General features: G+C 43.5%; 1 protein-coding gene across 2 annotated transcripts; it reads right to left on the bottom strand.

Annotated features, from left to right (window-relative positions):
* Positions 1-324: 324 nt before the first annotated feature.
* Positions 325-9,184, bottom strand: tnfaip6 (tumor necrosis factor, alpha-induced protein 6). 2 transcript variants are annotated; one of them, NM_001141030.2, is made up of 6 exons: positions 8,991-9,163; positions 6,905-7,042; positions 5,521-5,682; positions 1,593-1,821; positions 1,278-1,318; positions 334-595 (listed from the first exon to the last, which is right to left on the bottom strand). In NM_001141030.2, exons 1-6 carry the CDS (start codon positions 9,088-9,090, stop codon positions 468-470), a joined length of 798 nt encoding a protein of 265 aa, NP_001134502.1. In that variant the 5' UTR covers positions 9,091-9,163; the 3' UTR covers positions 334-467. The 2 variants fall into 2 exon arrangements, with proteins under 2 accessions (XP_014029020.1, NP_001134502.1); XM_014173545.2 differs by lacking the exon at positions 6,905-7,042 and having other exon boundaries at positions 325-595; positions 8,991-9,184.
* Between the last annotated feature and the right edge of the window lie 10,810 nt (positions 9,185-19,994).

Below are 19,994 nucleotides of genomic sequence, written 5' to 3'. Positions count from 1 at the left end.
ATTTTAGTCCACATTTGCATAATAATAAAGCCTATATCCAAAGATACTGATAACTAACTCCCTATTACTCTGTGCTATATAAGCCTAATCAGGTAACTGTGGAATCGTGTATTGCCTTTCCATTGACAATGTCCCAAATTCTTGGTGAAAAGTAATTTCACTGAACATCCCAAAATTGTGCTACAACATTATTTACTGAATAACTCCATTCAAACCTTGATGATCATCCCAAACAATGATAAGTATCGGGAGGGACATGTGACACACTGAAGTACAGTAGTGACATACTCAACAACACCCAAATCAAATAAAACATTCAACAAGTGAGGTTATACATTTAATACAGCATTTATTTGCTTTCCCTTGATGACAACAGGGATACACACATGAATTACATGAGTAAAAACGACAACATTATAAATACAAAGGGAAACATTAACATAAAAAAGTATCTATTAAATAATTTGTCAAGTGAAGTAATAGCTGGTGTCATTCTGGAAGTGGTGGAGAGAAGAGTTCACAGCAATGTACTCCAGCTGGAAGCCTCCTGCCACTACAGAGGCATCGGACAGGAACTTTAGTGTCATCACATTCCCTGTGGGAGAGAGAAACGGGGAAAGGTGACATTTGGATATTTGCTATGTGGATTTATCAAATCAAATTTTATTTGTCACATACAAGTGTTTAGCAGATGTTATTGTGGGTGTAGCGAAATGCTTGTGTTTCTAGCTCCAACAGTGCCATAATATCTAACAAGTAATATCTAACAATACATACAATCTAAAGTAAAGGAATGGAATTAAGAATATATAAATACTTGGACGAGCAACGTCAGAGCGGAATAGACTAAGCTACAGTAGAATAATAGAATACAGTATAAACATAACAGATGAGTAATGCAAAATATGTAAACATTATTAAAGTGATTAGGGTTCCATTATTAAAGTGGCCAGTGATTTCAAGTCTAAATGGATAAATGGATATATTGCTATGTGTATAAAGTACTGATAATACCTCCTGTCCTGATATTTGATATGTGGACATAGTTTATCAAAGAAAACCATTATAACTAAAAATCGATAAACAATTGATGATTAAAAAAGGGCTTTGCCTCATACCTACAACCGCAGCACAGCCGTACCAAAAAAGTCAAAACACACCCCGTCTTGTGTACATTTGCTTTAATCCTTGCCAGAAATATACAGTAACTTCTTGATCTATAATAATGAATATTCATCATAATATGGTAATAAAATAGGAATGCGTTTGTTTCATACCTGTGCTAATTAAGTCATCTGGTAAGTAATCTCCACAGTACCTGGAAATAATAAATATATTTATTTAATCGTAGAGTAACATGTGGACAAAATGGTCATACGAAACACCACTAGAGGACAGTAGCCTATGTTATGACAGTATGTTGTGTGAAAAGAGAGTCTTATGAGTCTATGTGAGTATCAATAAATTTAGTACAATGCAACTTTCTGACATCTTGGATAAGACTGTAACAACCCTGAATCAACCATACAATGTAAACTCAACAAACTAAAACTTAATGCAAAGGCACATTCAATCAAAAGCTGGAACCTCACCTCCCGGCGAAGCCAGAGACGTCGTCATAGCTGTCATAGATCTCCAGATAGTCTGCTAGACAGGACGTGTCCTCCTCCACGTCGAACTCCAGGAAGTGCAGGCGTATCCTCTGTCCATAGCGCACACGGATGTGCCAGTAGCAGATCTGCTCATCCTGGTACTCCTCTGGGTAACCAGGTGACTGGATGATCTTCTGCTGGTCTGTCAGAGTTCCTCCACACTCCTTTGCTGTGGACCATGAGAGAGGAGGAGACAGGATGAGGAAATGTTATATTAGAAATTATAGATATACTGTAACAGATCAAATAGAAAGAACAATATAATAAACATAACTAATAAACTAAACTAGATTACAGAGGACTTTCAATTAGTCACTTTCCTTAGCTGATTGTAAATAATAACGTGAAGAGAATATTCTTCACAATGGCTGTTACTAGACTGTTAATAGTAATGCTGTAGACATAACAAGTTTAATAAAACTAACTTTTTAGTGTGTTACATGTGCTATCATCATATGCATTATGATAAATGAAAATATAGGTATTTCTGCTTGTGTTGTTCTCTTTCACGTGTGATGTTACCACTGAATGATGTTAGAAATGGGAAAAGAGACTGTCATTTGAATGAAGAAAATTAAATGAGCATTTTGGATTAAATTAAATGAAAAGCTCTAGATCCCTTGGATTTGTAAAGGGAAATTATTGTATTTAGGAGTTGTTTTATGCAATTCATCGATGAAATGCAAACCATACATCCTCTAAGTCACAGGCAACTATGGGGAAAATTAGCAGCTAAATGGCACCCTATTACCTATTTAGTGCATTACTTTTGACCAGAGTGCTATGTCAGAAAGTAGTGCACTAAAAAGGAAATATGGTACCATTTGGGACACAGATAGTATCTTAAGGCAGCTATCTCATCCAATGAGGCAACCTCTTCCATGGTGAGTAAGGTCGTCACATGTGGTGCCAACTCCAAACATGTGGTCATGTATCATTCCCCACCATGAAAACATCATGACAGGTCCCAATACAGCTGTTTTGTCATGATAAATTAAAAATTAGGTATAAGTGTTATTTACAATAACTGGATAAAGTTCTTACCACATACTGTATGTCCCGAAGAGTTACAGTTTAAAGACTGGGTTCTTACCACATGACGTAAAGTATTAGATGTTCATATCATCTACAGACAAGTCAGACCATTAAGAGTTCAGTGTGTTCCTTGTTGGATTTACACCTCAACATGTTGCTTTGCTTCGTCATTCTACAATACAAAAATGTTCATCGTCTAGAGAGAAGTCCCAGTCATTGGGTATTTGGTGTTCCTTGTTGGCTTCACACCTAGCGGTGTTTCTTTGCCTCACCCATAGACTTGTATAACTATCTGCCTCACCATTCTATAAGACTGTATAACACCATTAAACAGTCCAGCCTCTGTTGGCTCTCTCCAGTAGCATATTGGCATGGATGCACCACTTTAGAGCCACTCCTGAAACCTTACCAAACCTCTTAAAAATGTCACAGGCAGTTATGCCGGGTGTTTATATTAATAATATTGCTTTTGCAACCCTTTCAAGATATACTGAGATGGATAGGAAGCTAAATATCTTTCAACAAGAAAACAATCTTCATCTCCATGTATGAGCCCAGTCAGAGACAATCTTAATGAAATGAATCAACATTAAGTTGGCTGTTTGTGTTATTTTCTCTCCTGTCGTCCATCATGACAGCTCAAAGGCATTCAGGTCTCACTTCATCTGCAAGGCTTCGGTGAATCATCTGGAGTGTTTACAGCTGTACGTCACCCCATCACTCATAGTTCAGACTCTATCTCAGTTATCACTGTTAGTACTCCAGTGGACACTGGAGTGTGCCTTACTCATGTTGGGAGACCTTATGGAGTCTTTATCGAAACCACAACCCCCCTGCCCATGTACAGTCATCAATGTGTCCCACTAGTATGTTAGCCTACATGTCATGGACCACAATCAACTTTACAACTCTGACCCTGTGTGTCCTTAACCTCGCCCCTTAGAAACCAACGTCTGTCTGACTCAACCACACACTCATCTCATATGGTGGAAACTCTTGGTCGATTAAACTGTTAAACCAAAACACCCAGGATTGCTTAAACCTCCATTTGTCATGCAAGCAGACGGGTTCAAATACTATTTGAAATATACTGCTCAAAAAAATAAAGGGAACACTTAAACAACACATCCTAGATCTGAATGAAAGAAATAATCTTATTAAATACTTTTTTCTTTACATAGTTGAATGTGCTGACAACAAAATCACACAAAAATAATCAATGGAAATCCAATTTATCAACCCATGGAGGTCTGGATTTGGAGTCACACTCAAAATTAAAGTGGAAAACCACACTACAGGCTGATCCAACTTTGATGTAATGTCCTTAAAACAAGTCAAAATGAGGCTCAGTAGTGTGTGTGGCCTCCACGTGCCTGTATGACCTCCCTACAACGCCTGGGCATGCTCCTGATGAGGTGGCGGATGGTCTCCTGAGGGATCTCCTCCCAGACCTGGACTAAAGCATCCGTCAACTCCTGGACAGTCTGTGGTGCAACGTGGCGTTGGTGGATGGAGCGAGACATGATGTCCCAGATGTGCTCAATTGGATTCAGGTCTGGGGAACGGGCGGGCCAGTCCATAGCATCAATGCCTTCCTCTTGCAGGAACTGCTGACACACTCCAGCCACATGAGGTCTAGCATTGTCTTGCATTAGGAGGAACCCAGGGCCAACCGCACCAGCATATGGTCTCACAAGGGGTCTGAGGATCTCATCTCGGTACCTAATGGCAGTCAGGCAACCTCTGGTGAGCACATGGAGGGCTGTGCGGCCCCCCAAAGAAATGCCACCCCACACCATGACTGACCCACCGCCAAACCGGTCATGCTGGAGGATGTTGCAGGCAGCAGAACGTTCTCCACGGCATCTCCAGACTCTGTCACGTCTGTCACGTGCTCAGTGTGAACTTGCTTTCATCTGTGAAGAGCACAGGGCGCCAGTGGCGAATTTGCCAATCTTGGTGTTCTCTGGCAAATGCCAAACGTCCTGCACGGTGTTGGACTGTAAGCACAACCCCCACCTGTGGACGCCGGGCCCTCATAGAGTCTGTTTCTGACCATTTGAGCAGACACATGCACATTTGTGGCCTGCTGGAGGTCATTTTGCAGGGCTCTGGCAGTGCTTTTCCTGCTCCCCCTTGCACAAAGGCGGAGGTAGCGGTCCTGCTGCTGGGTTGTTGCCCTCCTACGGCCTCCTCCACGTCTCCTGATGTACTGGCCTGTCTCCTGGTAGCGCCTCCATGCTCTGGACACTACGCTGACAGACACAACAAACCTTCTTGCCACACCTCGCATTGATGTGCCATCCTGGATGAGCTGCACTACCTGAGCCACTTGTGTGGGTTGTAGACTCCGTCTCATGCTACCACTAGAGTGAAAGCACCGCCAGCATTCAAAAGTGACCAAAACATCAGCCAGGAAGCATAGGAACTGAGAAGTGGTCTGTGGTCCCCAACTGCAGAACCACTCCTTTATTGGGGGTGTCTTGCTAATTGCCTATAATTTCCACCTGTTGTCTATTCCATTTGCACAACAGCATGTGCAATTTATTGTCAATCAGTGTTGCTTCCTAAGTGGACAGTTTGTTTTCACAGAAGTGTGATTGACTTGGAGTTACATTGTGTTGTTTAAGTGTTCCCTTTATTTTTTTGAGCAGTGTATTTCAAATACTCTGAGCGTTTTCTTTAGCCTGCCTGGAGAGTCAGGTGGGTGAAGTTTGCACTTTTAAAAATGAGCTATTGGTTCCATTTGCAACAGTCAAGTTCAATCAATCACAGGTCAAGAATTTGAAATGATTTGGAGTATAATTTGAAACCAGGTCTGTTCACTACTCACAGTTGGGGTTGTAGCAGTAGACGTCCCATCTTTCACTCTTGTTCAGCCTGTACCCGTAGTCGATGACACCAACCTTCCCAAAACCACAGTTGGCACCAGCTTTGACGATAGGGTAGCCTACACGACCTTTGTCATACCACCCAGCCGCACACACGTGAAAACCTAGGAATGAGGGACAAAGAGTTAGCCTGGTAAGAAACTGAATTTGCAAAGTTTCGGGCTAAGAGTGTCATATTGGTAAAATAATAAGAGAGCTTGGTTTCTAGAACTAGCATCCCCCTCTTAGTACCACAGATAAAACACTCTTACAGAAGATCCATGGCCATATTGGGTCACCACAAGCCATTCGTCTTGCTCGTATTCTCAAAACAAAACCCTGTCTTTGGAAATGCTACGGTCCCTGGCAAAAATGTGCCTTCCACTGACTTTGCATCTGAAATTACAAGCGGACCATTGATGTGGGGATGTGGATGGGTGGTGGGTGGTGGGGGTAACGCATAATGAACTCCAATGTATCTAAAAAAGCCTCCAGTCACAATCAGTGGACCACAGTCAGTCAGGAAATGCAGGGGGAAAAAACTCAGACCTCCTAGGATAATTGGCCATGGGGCAGCTCTGCTCTAACCACAGACATACAAGTGGTGGTTTCCCAAGACAGGGCCTGGTCTGGCTACAGTTTGTCTGCCATGTCAATGTTAACATAAGCCAGCCAGGCAGGTGTTACTGTTCTTACTATACTGGGGAGACGTCTCAAGCTGGTACCAATTCACTCCCTATAACCCTTCTCCTTGACCCTAAACCTTTGACGTTTGATCTGTAAAGTGTAGGAAAAATGGTGAAAACAACACTCCCCTGCAGTATACTGCTTATATACCTTTCAGGTCTACAGACATCGAAGGGTTAGGGCCAAGAGGAAAGGGTAGGAAGTCCCACAGAGCAACAGGCTGTAGTGCAGTGGCAAGACAACTTTGATTGATTTCATGGTAGAAACGCAAGATTAACACACTTTTTCCTGGCATTGCTTGTCCAGTGAACACATGGTCGGATAATTTAAACTGTTTAATTATAAGTGCTCTTAGGCAAACTGTAAGGCATCATTAATTAACAGTGATAATGGCATTTTGTAAACTCAGGGCTCACTCATTAGTTGCCACTGCTTATTTTGAAAGTCTGCATTGACATTGACAGAATCCAATTGGCAACATTATGCTGCTTCTGAGTTGTAGTCCTCCAGACTCTTTCCTTGTAAATTCAGAGAGGGGGGGGGGGGGGGAGAGAGAGACAGACAGACAGAGAGAGAGAAAGAGAGAGAGCGGGGGGAGGGAGAGAGAGATGGAGGACATGGACAAGAGGGGACTGGGGGGATTTGGAAGTTATTGTAAACCTATTTGACGAGCAGCCTCCAGTTGATCGTAAGTGGCCAGATTTCCTCCTTCGTATTTGCACACCGACTTGGCCTCCTTATAAGTCAGCTGATATCTCCCTTTACGCGATTCCCTGTGGTAGACTCCAGCAGCTTGCTCTGTCCAGAAAAAAAAGACGTCCCAGTCAGTCAACACTGCTATCACTATCAAAGCACTACAGATAGACAGATATGCTGCCAATGCCTGTGTAGTGTCCCACTGCCACAACCACAAAGACACGTATCCAGGCAACAGAAAAACAAGTGGAAAATATTATGTTAAAACAAGATTGGGGGAATCCTTCTCAGGGAGCTAGAACAAGCAAAGTGGCATACAGACTAAGAAGTTCATAGCGGAAGAAAAGAAACATGAAACACCCACAGTGGATAGGCCAACATCTTTCAACTCTGTAACGTGTTGTGGTTGGATAGAAAGCCTTAGGACAGACGCTAAGTGTTTGTAATCTACCTCTCGGGAGTGGTCATACTCCTGTGCTTCCCTATGGGGGGGTCCTCCTTTGAACCCGTTTTGACATCAGGCATGCATGACCTTGTAGGACTTGGAGTGCAGTCCAAGTTAGCTACGAGTCAATGTTTGCAACTACTAGTCAACCTCTTCCTCCAAGGTGCCTTGTGAGGTGGTACCTCATTTTCATTATAATCCTAGAGAGTGGTGTGTCTCACTATTAGTCTAACCAAATGATATAGGGGGTTTGGGTCACATGATATATTACAGAAAACATGCAGTTTAGTTTATGTGTTCCAGATGTGTGTAGGCCTGATGGGCAAGTCGAGCTCATTAACTCGATCAGAAGTAGCCTATACGACACATTCCATTGAAAGTAGTTTGGGTTGGGAAATAAGTTTTTGCCTGTGCTGCAGATGGGTTATATCGGTCTGCTCATACAGGACTATAAAAAGGCCCAGTGCACTACTTTTCTGAGAGAAAAAAAAAAAAAAAAATATATATATATATATATATATATATATATATATATGTATTTTTTAGGGGGTGCTGCAGCAGCCTCAGCACCCTTAATTCCTGCAGCTATGGGTTGGGCCAAATTCAGTCTTCAATATAATATTATTAGACAATAAGCAGACTGGTCTATAAACTGAGTGTGTCAAGGGCAGATGTAATAAGAGTGGGTCTGTCTCTGTTTTACACAAGAAATGTGCAGTCTGATATAACATTCTGTCCTATTTTTTCATTGCTATGCCCTAACATAAACACTGAAAGAATGTTCTGCACATAAGTTTGCACAGCTTTCTTGTTCATGTGTGTTTCTCGTCCCTTAGACAAAATGAAGTCATGCTTTGCAAGACGCTCATGCGTGTGTACAGTCGTAAATATGTCCGTCTCTAACTGTGCCCTCTACCCAAACACACATCATAGTGATATGTGTAATTTAATAACGTTACAACATAACCGTACAAATGATGTAGACAAAGTGTTATCAGGGTTAATTCATGCTAAATGTTTTTAGGCAAAAAATATATATAAATAGCCTATGTTGTGCAGGATTGTGAGATTATGTTGAAGATAAAGACCTGTTAGAGAAGTGAACATATAAAGTTAAACTTTTTCTAACACATGGGAATGATAATTAGCCTAAGTTTGTAGACACATCAAAGAGGAGTCACTACAGACACGGGTTCGATCCCGGGCTGTATCACAACCGGCCGTGTTCGAGAGTCCCAGAGGCGGCGCACAATTGGCCCAGCGTCGTCCGGGTTAGGGTAGGGTTTGGCCGGGGTGGGCCATTTTAGAATAACATTTTTTTTTAAAGAAACCGGCGCCTCTTATAGGCCTATGTCCAAGCAACCAAAACCAAAAAAAAAACATACCACACTTTTTGAAAGATTCAGTGTCATTGTTGTGCTAAACGTTACATCGGAACATTCCACAATCATATTATAAAACACAAGACATAAATCTTTCAGGAGAACGTCCTACAGAAAACCAATGTTTCCAACCGCAGTTGTTGGAATGCTTAAAAGTTCCAAAAGTAGCCTATCCTTGTTGGAAAGTAATGATTCCAAGATCACAAAAGAAAGCATGATTTACCCAACCATATGGAGTTATGAAAGATTCCATTTCTGAAGCCCCACGCTTGCACTTCCTTCAAGAAGAAGCAGATGGCCCAGATGACAGCGAAGATGCGCATCCTCCTCTTGAACAGAACAGAGCTGTGCGCTGCGGGTTGATATCCTCTCGCCAGCTGCTACCGCTCGCGCTGTGCTCGCTGCTCATCTGGCGACTGGCCTTTTAAATAGACTGCCCCAGCGGCGCGCTCTGCCAAGGCTAAGCGTCAAGGTAATGAGAATACGTTGCCCAACACTGAGAAGTGACCATACATAGACTTATGGGAATTTACCAGTGGAGGACCATGACCTGCGTTGGATTTAAATGAGTCTGTGTCAAGCATTAAGACATGATAGGTTTTACAGATGTTTAATGTGTCACTGACTTTATAAGTTAAGGCATAAAGACATCCATATTCATCACATAACAATGTGTTCATGCAAAAGAACACACTTCTTTAATCATTTTTTAGGCCTATAGGGGACACAATGGCTAAAATATCCCATAGATGTTTCAGCTACCTTATCACCCTCTTGGTCAAGTGCCACTTAACTAAAAATATACCTGGTTGTCAATGGCAACTGATTAATAGAGGGTAAGGCCCTGTCCGGGGGTATCATCGGATGGGGCCACAGTGTCTTCTGATCCCTCCTGTCTCAGCCTCCAGTATTTATGCTGCAGTAGTTTATGTGTCGGGGGGCTAGGGTCAGTCTGTTACATCTGGAGTATTTCTCTTGTCTTATCCTGTGTCCTGTGTGAATTTAAATATGCTCTCTAATTCTCTCTTTCTGTCTTTCTCTCGGAGGACCTGAGCCCTAGGACCATGCCTCAGGACTACCTGGTATGATGACTCCTTGCTGTCCCCAGTCCACCTGGCCGTGCTGCTGCTCCAGTTTCAACTGTTCTGCCTGCGGCTATGGAACCCTGACCTGTTCACCGAACATGCTTGTTGCACCCTCGACAACTACTATGATTATTATTATTTGACCATGCTGGTCATTTATGAACATTTTAACATCTTGACCATGTTCTGTTATAATATCCACCCTGCACAGCCAGAAGAGGACTGGCCACCCCTCATAGCCTGGTTCCTCTCTAGGTTTCTTCCTAGGTTTTTGGCCTTTCTAGGGAGTTTTTCCTAGGGAGTTTTTCCTAGCCACCGTGCTTCTTTCACATGCATTGCTTGCTGTTTGGGGTTTTAGGCTGGGTTTCTGTACAGCACTTTGAGATATCAGCTGATGTACGAAGGGCTATATAAATAAATTTGATTTGATTTGTAAGGTTATCTGATCTTCTGCTTTATCTTACCAAGGCTTAGACCATAAATATTCACCGATTTATTGCTGGAAGTATGTTGTTGAAGGGTGCACTTTAAAAAAGGATGTGCTACTGTATGAAAATAATATTTCCATTTATCAGGTTGCTTAGATAGGTTTCCAAAAGAGTTGATATCTAGTGTCAGAGGTATAGGAGGCACAGAGGCCTATTTGGGGTGTGGGACTTTCTTTCATGCTAACCAGGATAGTTACTGCAGATCTGATGTCAATAGATACAATGGTAACGTCTATATCCTGGTAGTTAAAGGCTAAAATGGTGGGTATTAGATCATTATCTGGGAATGATCTGTCTACCAATGCTGCTTAGAAAGGCATTTATATACGGTCTAAGAGCCTTTCCCTTCAGACATCAAGATGAATCTTTCTATTGGTTGGTATGTTTACACTAACATATAAATAATATCAGGCCAGTATTTTCCAGACCAGAGAATTTTGAACGCTGCTGGCTGAATGAGGCCGTTTGACAAGGTTGTTCAAGACTACTATGATATTCAAGTGTGCTTAATGTCTCTTTGGGTTATTTTGACATTCTGCAATTGACCAATGTTTCAGTATTCAGCAATCTCAGCGTAATTTGAGTATGAACTTGTTGGAGTCAGCGCTGAAGGCAATGATGACTCTTCTGAACTGGTTCCAGACAAGTTACAAGAAATGAGTTGAACCTTCTCAATTCCCCCAAGTGTCTCTTCCATTTACACCCACACATGGAAACTCTGGCTCAGACACAGTAATTGCCATAATGGTTACTGTCGAAATTTTAAAGGACTTTGATCATCGTTATATATGACATACAGAACCATTAACCACAATTACTCGCAGCTTAGGCAATAACGTTGAATGCTAAATGATCTGCCCTGTTTACATTTTTCATTGAATTGTGTGTTTTGTAACAGTTTGCCTTCAAAATTGAAAGGATCAGTACTGGTATGTGTTATTCTCAAACAGAATCTCAGAGCTAACATGTTATTAAAGTGTTGTAATTACATGGTTATTATAAGATAAAATTAATTTGACACAAAAAAAAACTTTAGGTCTTAGTTCCCAGCTGTTTTCAACAGGCTGAAATCCTACTAAGGTTGGTCTCTATGCGGTATGAAACTGAGGAGCTGGTTTCGCTTTGCCAGACATCACACTGTATACTCTTTAGAGACTGAGAGGCTTGAGAAGACACTTAAACATCGAGGTGGGGCTACTAGAGAGTCAACTCTGACCCCAGTTGAGGGATTTGGATCCTTTGGTACAAGTAGGGCGGTGGTTAGGGCATGGTAGGTTGTCTGACCACTGCTGTACTCAATGGTGTAAAGTACTTAAGTAAAAATACTTTAAAGTACTAATGAAGTCTGTTTTTGGGGTATCTCTACTTTACTATTTATATTTTTGACAACTTTTACTTTCACTCCACTACATTCCTAAAGAAAATAATGTACTTTTTACTCCATACATTTTTCCTGACACCCAAAAGTACTTGCTGCATTTTGAATGCTTAGGAAGACAGGAAACTGGTACAATTCACACACTTATCAAGAGAACATGGTCATCTCTACTGCCTCTGATCTGGTGGATTCACTAAACACAAATGCTTGATTTGTCAATTATGTCTGAGTGTTGGAGTGTGCCCTTGGCTATCCGTAAATTTAAAAAAACAAGAAAATCATGTTGTCTGGTTTCCTTAATATAAAGAATATGAAATGATTTATACATTTACATATACTTTTGATACTTAAACCAAATACTTTTAGACTTTTACTCAAGTAGAATTTTGCTTGGGGATTTTGAATTTTACTTGAGTAATTTTCTATCACGGTATCTTTACTTTTACTCAAGTATGATAATTGGGTACTTTTTCCACCACTGACTGTACTACAATTTCCCCCTGTGCTTGCCCTCACTATACTTTCCCACAGTCCCTAATGTCCTTTCAATCTCAGTATTTTAACCGTGTTAAAACTGTATCCACCCTCCATTCCTATAAATACACACACAGGGACAGCTTTTTTAAATACTTGTTCATTCACCGATTCTCCCATTCTCTCACTATGTCATCTGGTGCTACTTTGGGTCATAAGACAAATGCAGTGTTCGCTTATGTATATCTGCAGTATGTACTGTATATATATGCAGTCTGTGGTAAACAGATTATGTAACTGTATATAATTAGAATTATAGCCTCCCACACACTCTGGTAATTGGGTGTGTGTGACAATTATACTGTACAATATTTACATCTCACTACATGTCAAACACATTCTAGGCTTGTGTTCTTTTCACCATCCAGACTCCCTCTGGCAGGGCCCGTGCGGCCATTGTGTACTATAGCCCAGTAAAGCCACGACAACATGAAACACAAGAGGTCGGGTGTAGAAGAGAGGGATAAGGGAGTCTTTGTTTGCAGACTGCTTTTACTGTGTTGCAGCTCCATGACTTAACATCCTGCCATCGTCGCGTGCCAAACTGGTGGTGGTGCGCGCTCTCTCGCTCTTTCTCTCTCTCTCACCTTTTCTCTGTTGGTTCACAACACACAGTCTGCAGCTGGACACATACCTGGGTTCAAATAGTATTTGTTTTCTTTCAAATACTTTGATTGTTTGATTCAGCCTGCTAGTATGCCTGGTGGGACTATCCAATTGGTTCCATTGTGCCAGTAAAGCTGAATCGAGCGCATCTTAAGTATTTGAAAGAAAACAAATATTATTTGAACCCAGGACCGAAGACCATATGGCATGCGGACAGTGAGTCAAACATACAGAATCCTTTCTCTATAGAATATTATTAATCCACCAGGTCAAGGCTGGTCCTTCTGGGTTTGCCATCCCTGATGAGAACATGGGGGATACTGTAGCTAAAGACTCATCTGCCATAGTGTGGTTTTTCCAAGAGAGGAGTTCAACAGAAAGTCAGCAGCAAATTGTCTTTTGACAGATTAGATTCCTTTTAACACAATGTAGATGTAACACGGGGCAATGGGTGCACATGTGCTTTCCCTCAAACTTGTCAGAGGTTTATTTTCTCCAGACCATCCGTAACACTGTCAGTGGCAGACGTTTAGAGTCGATGTCCGTGCACCCTCAAAAATCAAATTAGCACAATAAAAGAATCCCCATAAAAATCTATCAGTTTAAGATAGAGATATGTTGTTTGCATTGGCTGTATCTCAATCCACTATATCGTACCTCTGCATCTGCGGTGAAAGGTGACAGAGCTAAAGCCGTGTTTGTCAGACCATGAGATCCCGAAAATCATTTATTTGTAATAAAATAGTCTGTAGCGTCCGAATGGTTTGCCCTACAAATGATTATTCTATTGCTCTACGTTTTGCTCTACAACCCCCACAAGCATCTTGGGTCTGAAGTCGATAACCTGACCTGTGACAGATCAGGTTTTCTTCCTTGAGTGTACTACTTGAGGTTGCCACTGGAGAGCACCCTTTGGTTACTTCTAGTATCCAAGCAGCAATCAGACATTTGTTTGAATTGGCAAAGCTTCACCCAGGAGATGAGGGTTTTTGATCATCCCATCAGTGGCAGGACTGCTGCTCAAAGACTCATTGAGCTTCGGCAGGGCAGCCGGAGAGTAGATGATTACGCTGTTGACTTTCGGACGCTTATCACTGAGAGTGGTTGGAATATAGAGACACTTCAATCAGTCTTTCTGAACGGACTCTGCGAGGCCCTCAAGTACAAACTGGCTTCCCGGGACAACCCTGACACTGTGGAGGAGCTTATCGTTCTGGCCATCTGGATTGACAACCGGCTTCGAGGGGTTCTGAGTTGGTTCCAGTGTTTCGGGCCTCGCTGAGGGAGTCGATTCTTCATTTGTTCCACTGCCGTATGCTGGGCCTGCTTGTCCTGTATCCCGTCAGGGTTCTTAATTCGGCTATGGTTCTCCTTCATATCCTTCAGAGGAACCGATGCAATTGGGAGGCACCAGACTTTCTGCTCTGGAGAGTCAGATACAGTCTCCTGCAGCCCTGCTCATCTGGAGACTTCCGATCCTCCTGTTCCTCTGGCTGGGAATGACAAGCCTGACCTTTCCCGCATACCTCAGGATTACTGGGATTTGGGTCAGGTCTTCAGCAAACAAAGGGCCAGCAAACTACCTCCTCACAGGCCCTACGATTGTGCCATCGACCTCCTGTCCGGTACCACTCCTCCGAGAGGAGGGCTGTATTCTCTCTCAGGTCCAGAGACCGCAGCCAAGAACAGTTATATTGAGGAGGCGCTGGCGGCTGATTTTAAATCGGCCGTCCACATCACCTGCAGGAGCGGGTTTTTTCTTTGTTGGGAAGAAGGATGGGGGATTACGTCCCTTTATCGATTACTGGGGTTTAAATAACATTACCATCAAGAACCGTTACACCCTTCCTCTTATGTCATCAGATTTTGAGAGACTCCAGGGAGCTACGGTGCTCTATAAATTGGATTACGGAACGCGTACAATCTGGTGTACATCAGACAGGGAGACGAGTGGAAGACAGCGTTCAACACTCCTAATGGTCATTATGAGTACCGGGTCATGCCATTTGGACTTACCAATGCTTCAGCTGTTTTTCCAGGCCCTGATTAATGATGTGCTGTGCGACTTCCTTCACCAGTTCGTGTTTGTGTACCTGGATGACATCCTCATCTTCTCCAAGTCCATGGTTGCACACATCCAACATGTCCGCCAGGTTCTTCAAAGACTCCTCGCTCATCACTTGTTCGTGAAGACCGAAAAGTGTGTGTTTCACGTCCCTCAGATCTCCTTCCTGGGGTGCATTGTGTCTCAGGGCTGTGTACTGATGGACTCCCAAAAGGTAGGAGCGGTGGTCAACTGGCCGCGACCCAGCACAGTCAAGCAAGTTCAGCGTGTTTTGGGTTAGCTAATTTCTACCGGAGATTTGTGAGAAACTTTAGTGCTGTGGCAGCGCCATTGACACCACTCACCAAGGGCTCGGCTGGGCATGTATGCTGGACCCCTGCTGCTGAGAAGGCGTTCTAGGACCTGAAACATCGGTTTTCTTCTGCACCCATTCTCGTTCATGTGGATCCTTCTCTTCCCTTCGTGGTAGAGGTGGATGCCTCTGCCGTTGGCTTGGGGGCGGTTTTGTCTCAGCGCTCGGCAAAAGACCAAAAGCTTCATCCCTGTGCCTTCTTCTCCAGGCGTCTCACTTCAGCGGAGAGGAACTAGGATGTCGGCAATTGGGAGCTTCTTGTGGTCAAACTGGCTTTGGAGGAGTGGCGGCACTGGTTGGAGGGCTCGGAACATCTCTTTACGGTTTGGACTGACCTCAAGAACCTGGCCAACATCCAGGATGGTAAATGCCTCAACCCCCGACAGGCTCGCTGGGCTCTCATCTTCACTCGGTTCAGATTCACTTTATCTTACCGTCCGGGGTCTAAGAACGTGAAGCTGGATGCCCTTTCTCGCCAGTTCCCCAGCTCCAGTGAGGATCGCCCGCTTGAACCCATCATCCCCAGGTCGCTCATCCTCACGCCGGTGTCCTGGGGTATAGAGACTGTAGTGAGGGAGGTGCAAGGTAGGGAGGCAGTTCCAGACGGCTGTCCACCTAACATACTTTTTGTTCCTCTTGGGGCACGGTCCAAGGTAGTTCAGTGGGATCACTCATCGCGTCTCACCTCACATCCGGGAGGGCAGCGAACGCTAGAGTTTTTGAGGAGGTGGTTTTGGTTGCCGTCGGTGGAGGCGGACACTCGAACCTTTGTGGCTGCCTGTCCGACATGTGCCTGGAACAAGACTCCTCGTCAGCAGCCTCTGGGGCTTCTTCATCCACTGCCAACACCTTCTCAACCCTGGTCCCATCCCTATGGATTTCATCATGGGCCTTCCATCCTCAGAGGGACACATGGTCATTCTGGTCATTGTGGACCGCTTTTCCAAGGCGGCACATTTCATTCTGCTGCCTAAGCCTCCATCTGCCTGTGAGACTGCTCAGCTAGTCATTCAGCATGTTTTCTGCCTTCACGGACTTCCTCTGGACATAGTCTCCGACCGGGGTCCCCAGTTTGCCTCCAGATTTTGGAGGGCATTCTGTACTCTTCTGGGGTCATCAGCCAGTCTGTCCTCAGGTTATCACTCAAACTGAGTGGGTGAACCAGGATCTGGAGACCGCCTTACGATGCTGTGTGTCCACCAACCCCGCCACTTGGAGTGAGCACCTTCCCTGGGAGTAGTATGCACACAACTCTCCAGTGTTCCTCCACTGGCCTGTCACCATTCCAGGTGTTGTACGGTGACCAGCCCCCCCTGTTTCCAGATCAGGAGATTGAAGTGACGGTTCCGTCCGTTCAATGCCTCATTTCTCATTGCCGCTGGACCTGGAAGAGGGCTCGGTCAGCGCTCCTGAAGTCCTCAGCTTGGGTTCAACAACAGGCCAACCGTCATCGACGCCCGAGTCCCCTCCTGCGTCCAGGCCAGATGGTCTGGTTGTCTACTAGGGATCTGCCTCTATCTGCCTCTGGAATCTATGAAGTTGGCTCCCCTGTACGTTGGGCCATTCAAGGTTCTACGGCGCTTTAATCCAGTGGCCTATCGTCTTCGTCTTCCCCGGTCCATGAGGGTTCATCTCACCTTCCACATCTCCAGACTCAAGCCTGTGGTGTTCAGTCCTCTGGTTCCGGCCACTCGGCCTCCACCTCCATCTCGCATGATAGTGGGACAGCCAGCCTACATTGTGCGACGTATCCTCTCCAGTCGTCAGTTCCGGTGAGGAACTCAGTATCTCGTGGACTGGGAGGGTTACAGGGCTGAGGAACGGTCTTGGGTTCCGGCCCGGGACATTTTGGACCCTGGACTCATTTGGGACTTCCGTCGACGTTCAGCTACCCCTGGTGGACCATCGGGAGCCGTTCCTTGAGGGCGGGGGGGGGGGGTCCTGTCACAGGTCAGGTTTTCTCCTTTGAGTGTACTACCTGAGGTTGCCACTGGAGAGCACCCTTGGGTTACTTCTAGTGTCAGAGTGACCCTGATTTGGCTTATTGGGATCACCTGCTGGATGACTATTTAGGTTCCTCTGTGGACTGGGCCAGTTGCTCAGGTCTCATGATTTGTTCAGTGTTCTCGTGTGCCCTTGCTTTGTTATGAAGACCTTAAGTAAATACTCTAAAACAACATCAAATTGCCTAGAAGGTCAGCGTCCCGGAATCGCCTCTTCAATATTGACGTTGAGACTGGTGTTTTGCGGGTACTATTTAATGAAGCTGCCAGTTGAGGACTTGTGAGGCGTCTATTTGTCAAACTAGACACTAATGTACTTGTCCTCTTGCTCAGTTGTGCACCGGGGCCTCCCATTCCTCTTTCTATTCTGGTTAGAGACAGTTTGCGCTGTTCTGTGAAGGGAGTAGTACACAGCGTTGTACGAGATCTTCAGTTCTTGGAAATTTCTCACATGGAATAGCCTTCATTTCTCAGAACAAGAATAGACTGACGAGTTTCAGAAGAAAGTCCTTTGTTTCTGGCCATTCTGAGCCTGTAATCGAACCCACAAATGCTCATGCTCCAGATACTCAACTAGTCTAATGAAGGCCAGTTTTATTGCTTCTTTAATCAGAACAATAGTTTTCAGCTGTGCTAACATAATTGCAAAAGGGTTTTCTGATTATCAGTTAGACTTTTTAAAATGATAAACTTGGATTAGCTAACACAACGTGCCATTGGAACACAGGAGTGATGGTTGCTGATAATGGGCCTCTGTACGCCTATGTAGATATTCCACTACAAATCAGCCATTTCCAGCTACAATAGTCGTTTACAACATTAACAATGTCTAGACTGTATTTCTGATTAATTTGATGTTATTTTAATGGACAAGAAATGTGATTTTCTTTTAAAAACAAGGACATTTCTAAGTGACCCCAAACTTTTGAACGGTAGTGTACATGTCAGTTGTTTTGCTCCGGGACGACCACAGGCCTCACAAGACTCGTCTGAAGGTCCCTGGTACCAGTTGAAAAAAAGTATGGAAGTATATATGGAGTCTGTTTAGTGTCAAAAATAAGGGGTTAAATACATGTAAAAATATGTTTCCTGATCTTTCTCTCAGATATATAGGACAGTCACCTCAGAACAAACTTCCTTTTTATTTATTATCTGTTGTTCCATGTAGTGAATCTGTTATTCAATGCATTTATATGGTCTAATAGCGGTAATGCCAAAATACAATTTTCATCAAATCATTTTTCTCTTTTTTTCTTTGATACTTCAAGGGGTCTTAAAATTACAAGGACAAATGATCCTTGGTATGACCTTAAAACAATTCCTAAGCCTAGTCCCAGACTAAAATGCCTGTTTGAGCTGTCTTAACTCAAAGCGACTTATCTTAAAATAGTTGTAGATTTAGCCTGTTCTGGACTAAACAAAGCCGATTGCAAGAGGGAGGAATAGAGCTACTCTAGGACTAAATTGAAGCTTAAATGAATCCTTCAAAGAGGGAGGTTTAACTTCTGCTTAGAACTGTTTGAGGGAGCATGAGCTATTTGGAATATCTAAATGAAGACCAACATGCACTACAGAGGCCAGCCACACAAGTACCTGTGGATAGGAGTAATCCATTAAATTACTTTTCAAGCTTTTCGAAAGCGCTATCATATGTACAAAGAAAATGCATTGGAGATAATATCTTTGCTCGAGCCTATACTTTCCTCTCTGTCTCAAAGAGGAAGGCCTTTACCCAATTCTTTCCAAGTTCTGATCACTTTGAGGATTTTGGCATCTGGAATCTTTCATCGTGAAACTGGTGATTTGTGTGGTGCCAGTGAAGCAACTGTCTGTAGAATAGTTCAGTCGGCAGGGCCATTTGTGAACTGAGGAGTCTTGACATCAAGTTTCCTGATGCTGCTGGCCAAGCCAACTATAAAGTACAATTCTATGAATATGGGCACTTCCCAGGAGTGGTTGGCTGTATAGACGGATGTCATGGTTCCATCAAGTGTCCAACTCCTGATGCTGAGGAGTCTACAGGAACCATAAGAACTGGTTTTCCATCAATGTTCAGGGTGTTTGCACTCCTAATGTAGAGTTTTCAAACATTGTTGCCCGTTGGAAAGGTGCAACTCACGATTCAAGGATTTTTCTCACCTCTTCATTGTGTGCTCAGTTTCAAAGAGGACAACATAGTGGATTACTACTTGGTGACAGTGGATATGGTCAGAGTAACTTTTTATTCACTCCAGACATAAATCCTACAACAGCTGAGCAGCAAAGATACAACACAGCTCATATCCGCACGAGAGGGATGGTTGAGCGTATGTTTGGAGTACGGAAAAATAGATTCCAATGTTTTCGCAATACACTTCATTTTAAGTCAAGAAGATGCTGCTAGGTGATCATTGCTACAGCTGTGCTACACAACTACCTGAAGGAGCATTGCTGTCCTCCGATTGAAGATCAGGATCAAGCAGATGTGCTCATGGCAGGCAATCGAGGACTTGCACACAGAGTTGCTTTCACATTGCAGCACTTCAACTAGATGAGATACATTTAAATATGTTATGTATTCATTATAGCTTATTTTTGCTTTGATAATGTTGGTTCTGTACAAAATTAAAATAGTGTGCAGCAAAATTAAATGAGTGGCTAAACCAAGGCTGGTTTAAAATGTAGTTTGTGGTGATTAAAATACTCTCACTCATGAATATCCAAATGACAAAACATT

Source organism: Salmo salar, chromosome ssa25, assembly GCF_905237065.1.
Source record: "Salmo salar chromosome ssa25, Ssal_v3.1, whole genome shotgun sequence".
Lineage (NCBI taxonomy): Eukaryota > Metazoa > Chordata > Actinopteri > Salmoniformes > Salmonidae > Salmo > Salmo salar.
Note: the sequence above shows the minus strand (reverse complement) of the source record. Positions and strands in the feature narration are given on the sequence as shown.

Coding starts and splice junctions, on each gene's coding strand:
- tnfaip6 (NM_001141030.2), bottom strand. CDS start 9,090: ATGCGCATCTTCGCTGTCATCTGGGCCATCTGCTTCTTCTTGAAGGAA. Junction 5,683..6,904: donor GGAGGCTGCTCGTCAAATAG/GTTTACAATAAC, acceptor CCTCATTCCTAG/GTTTTCACGTGTGTGCGGCT. Junction 1,319..1,592: donor GTCTCTGGCTTCGCCGGGAG/GTGAGGTTCCAG, acceptor TATTATTTCCAG/GTACTGTGGAGATTACTTAC.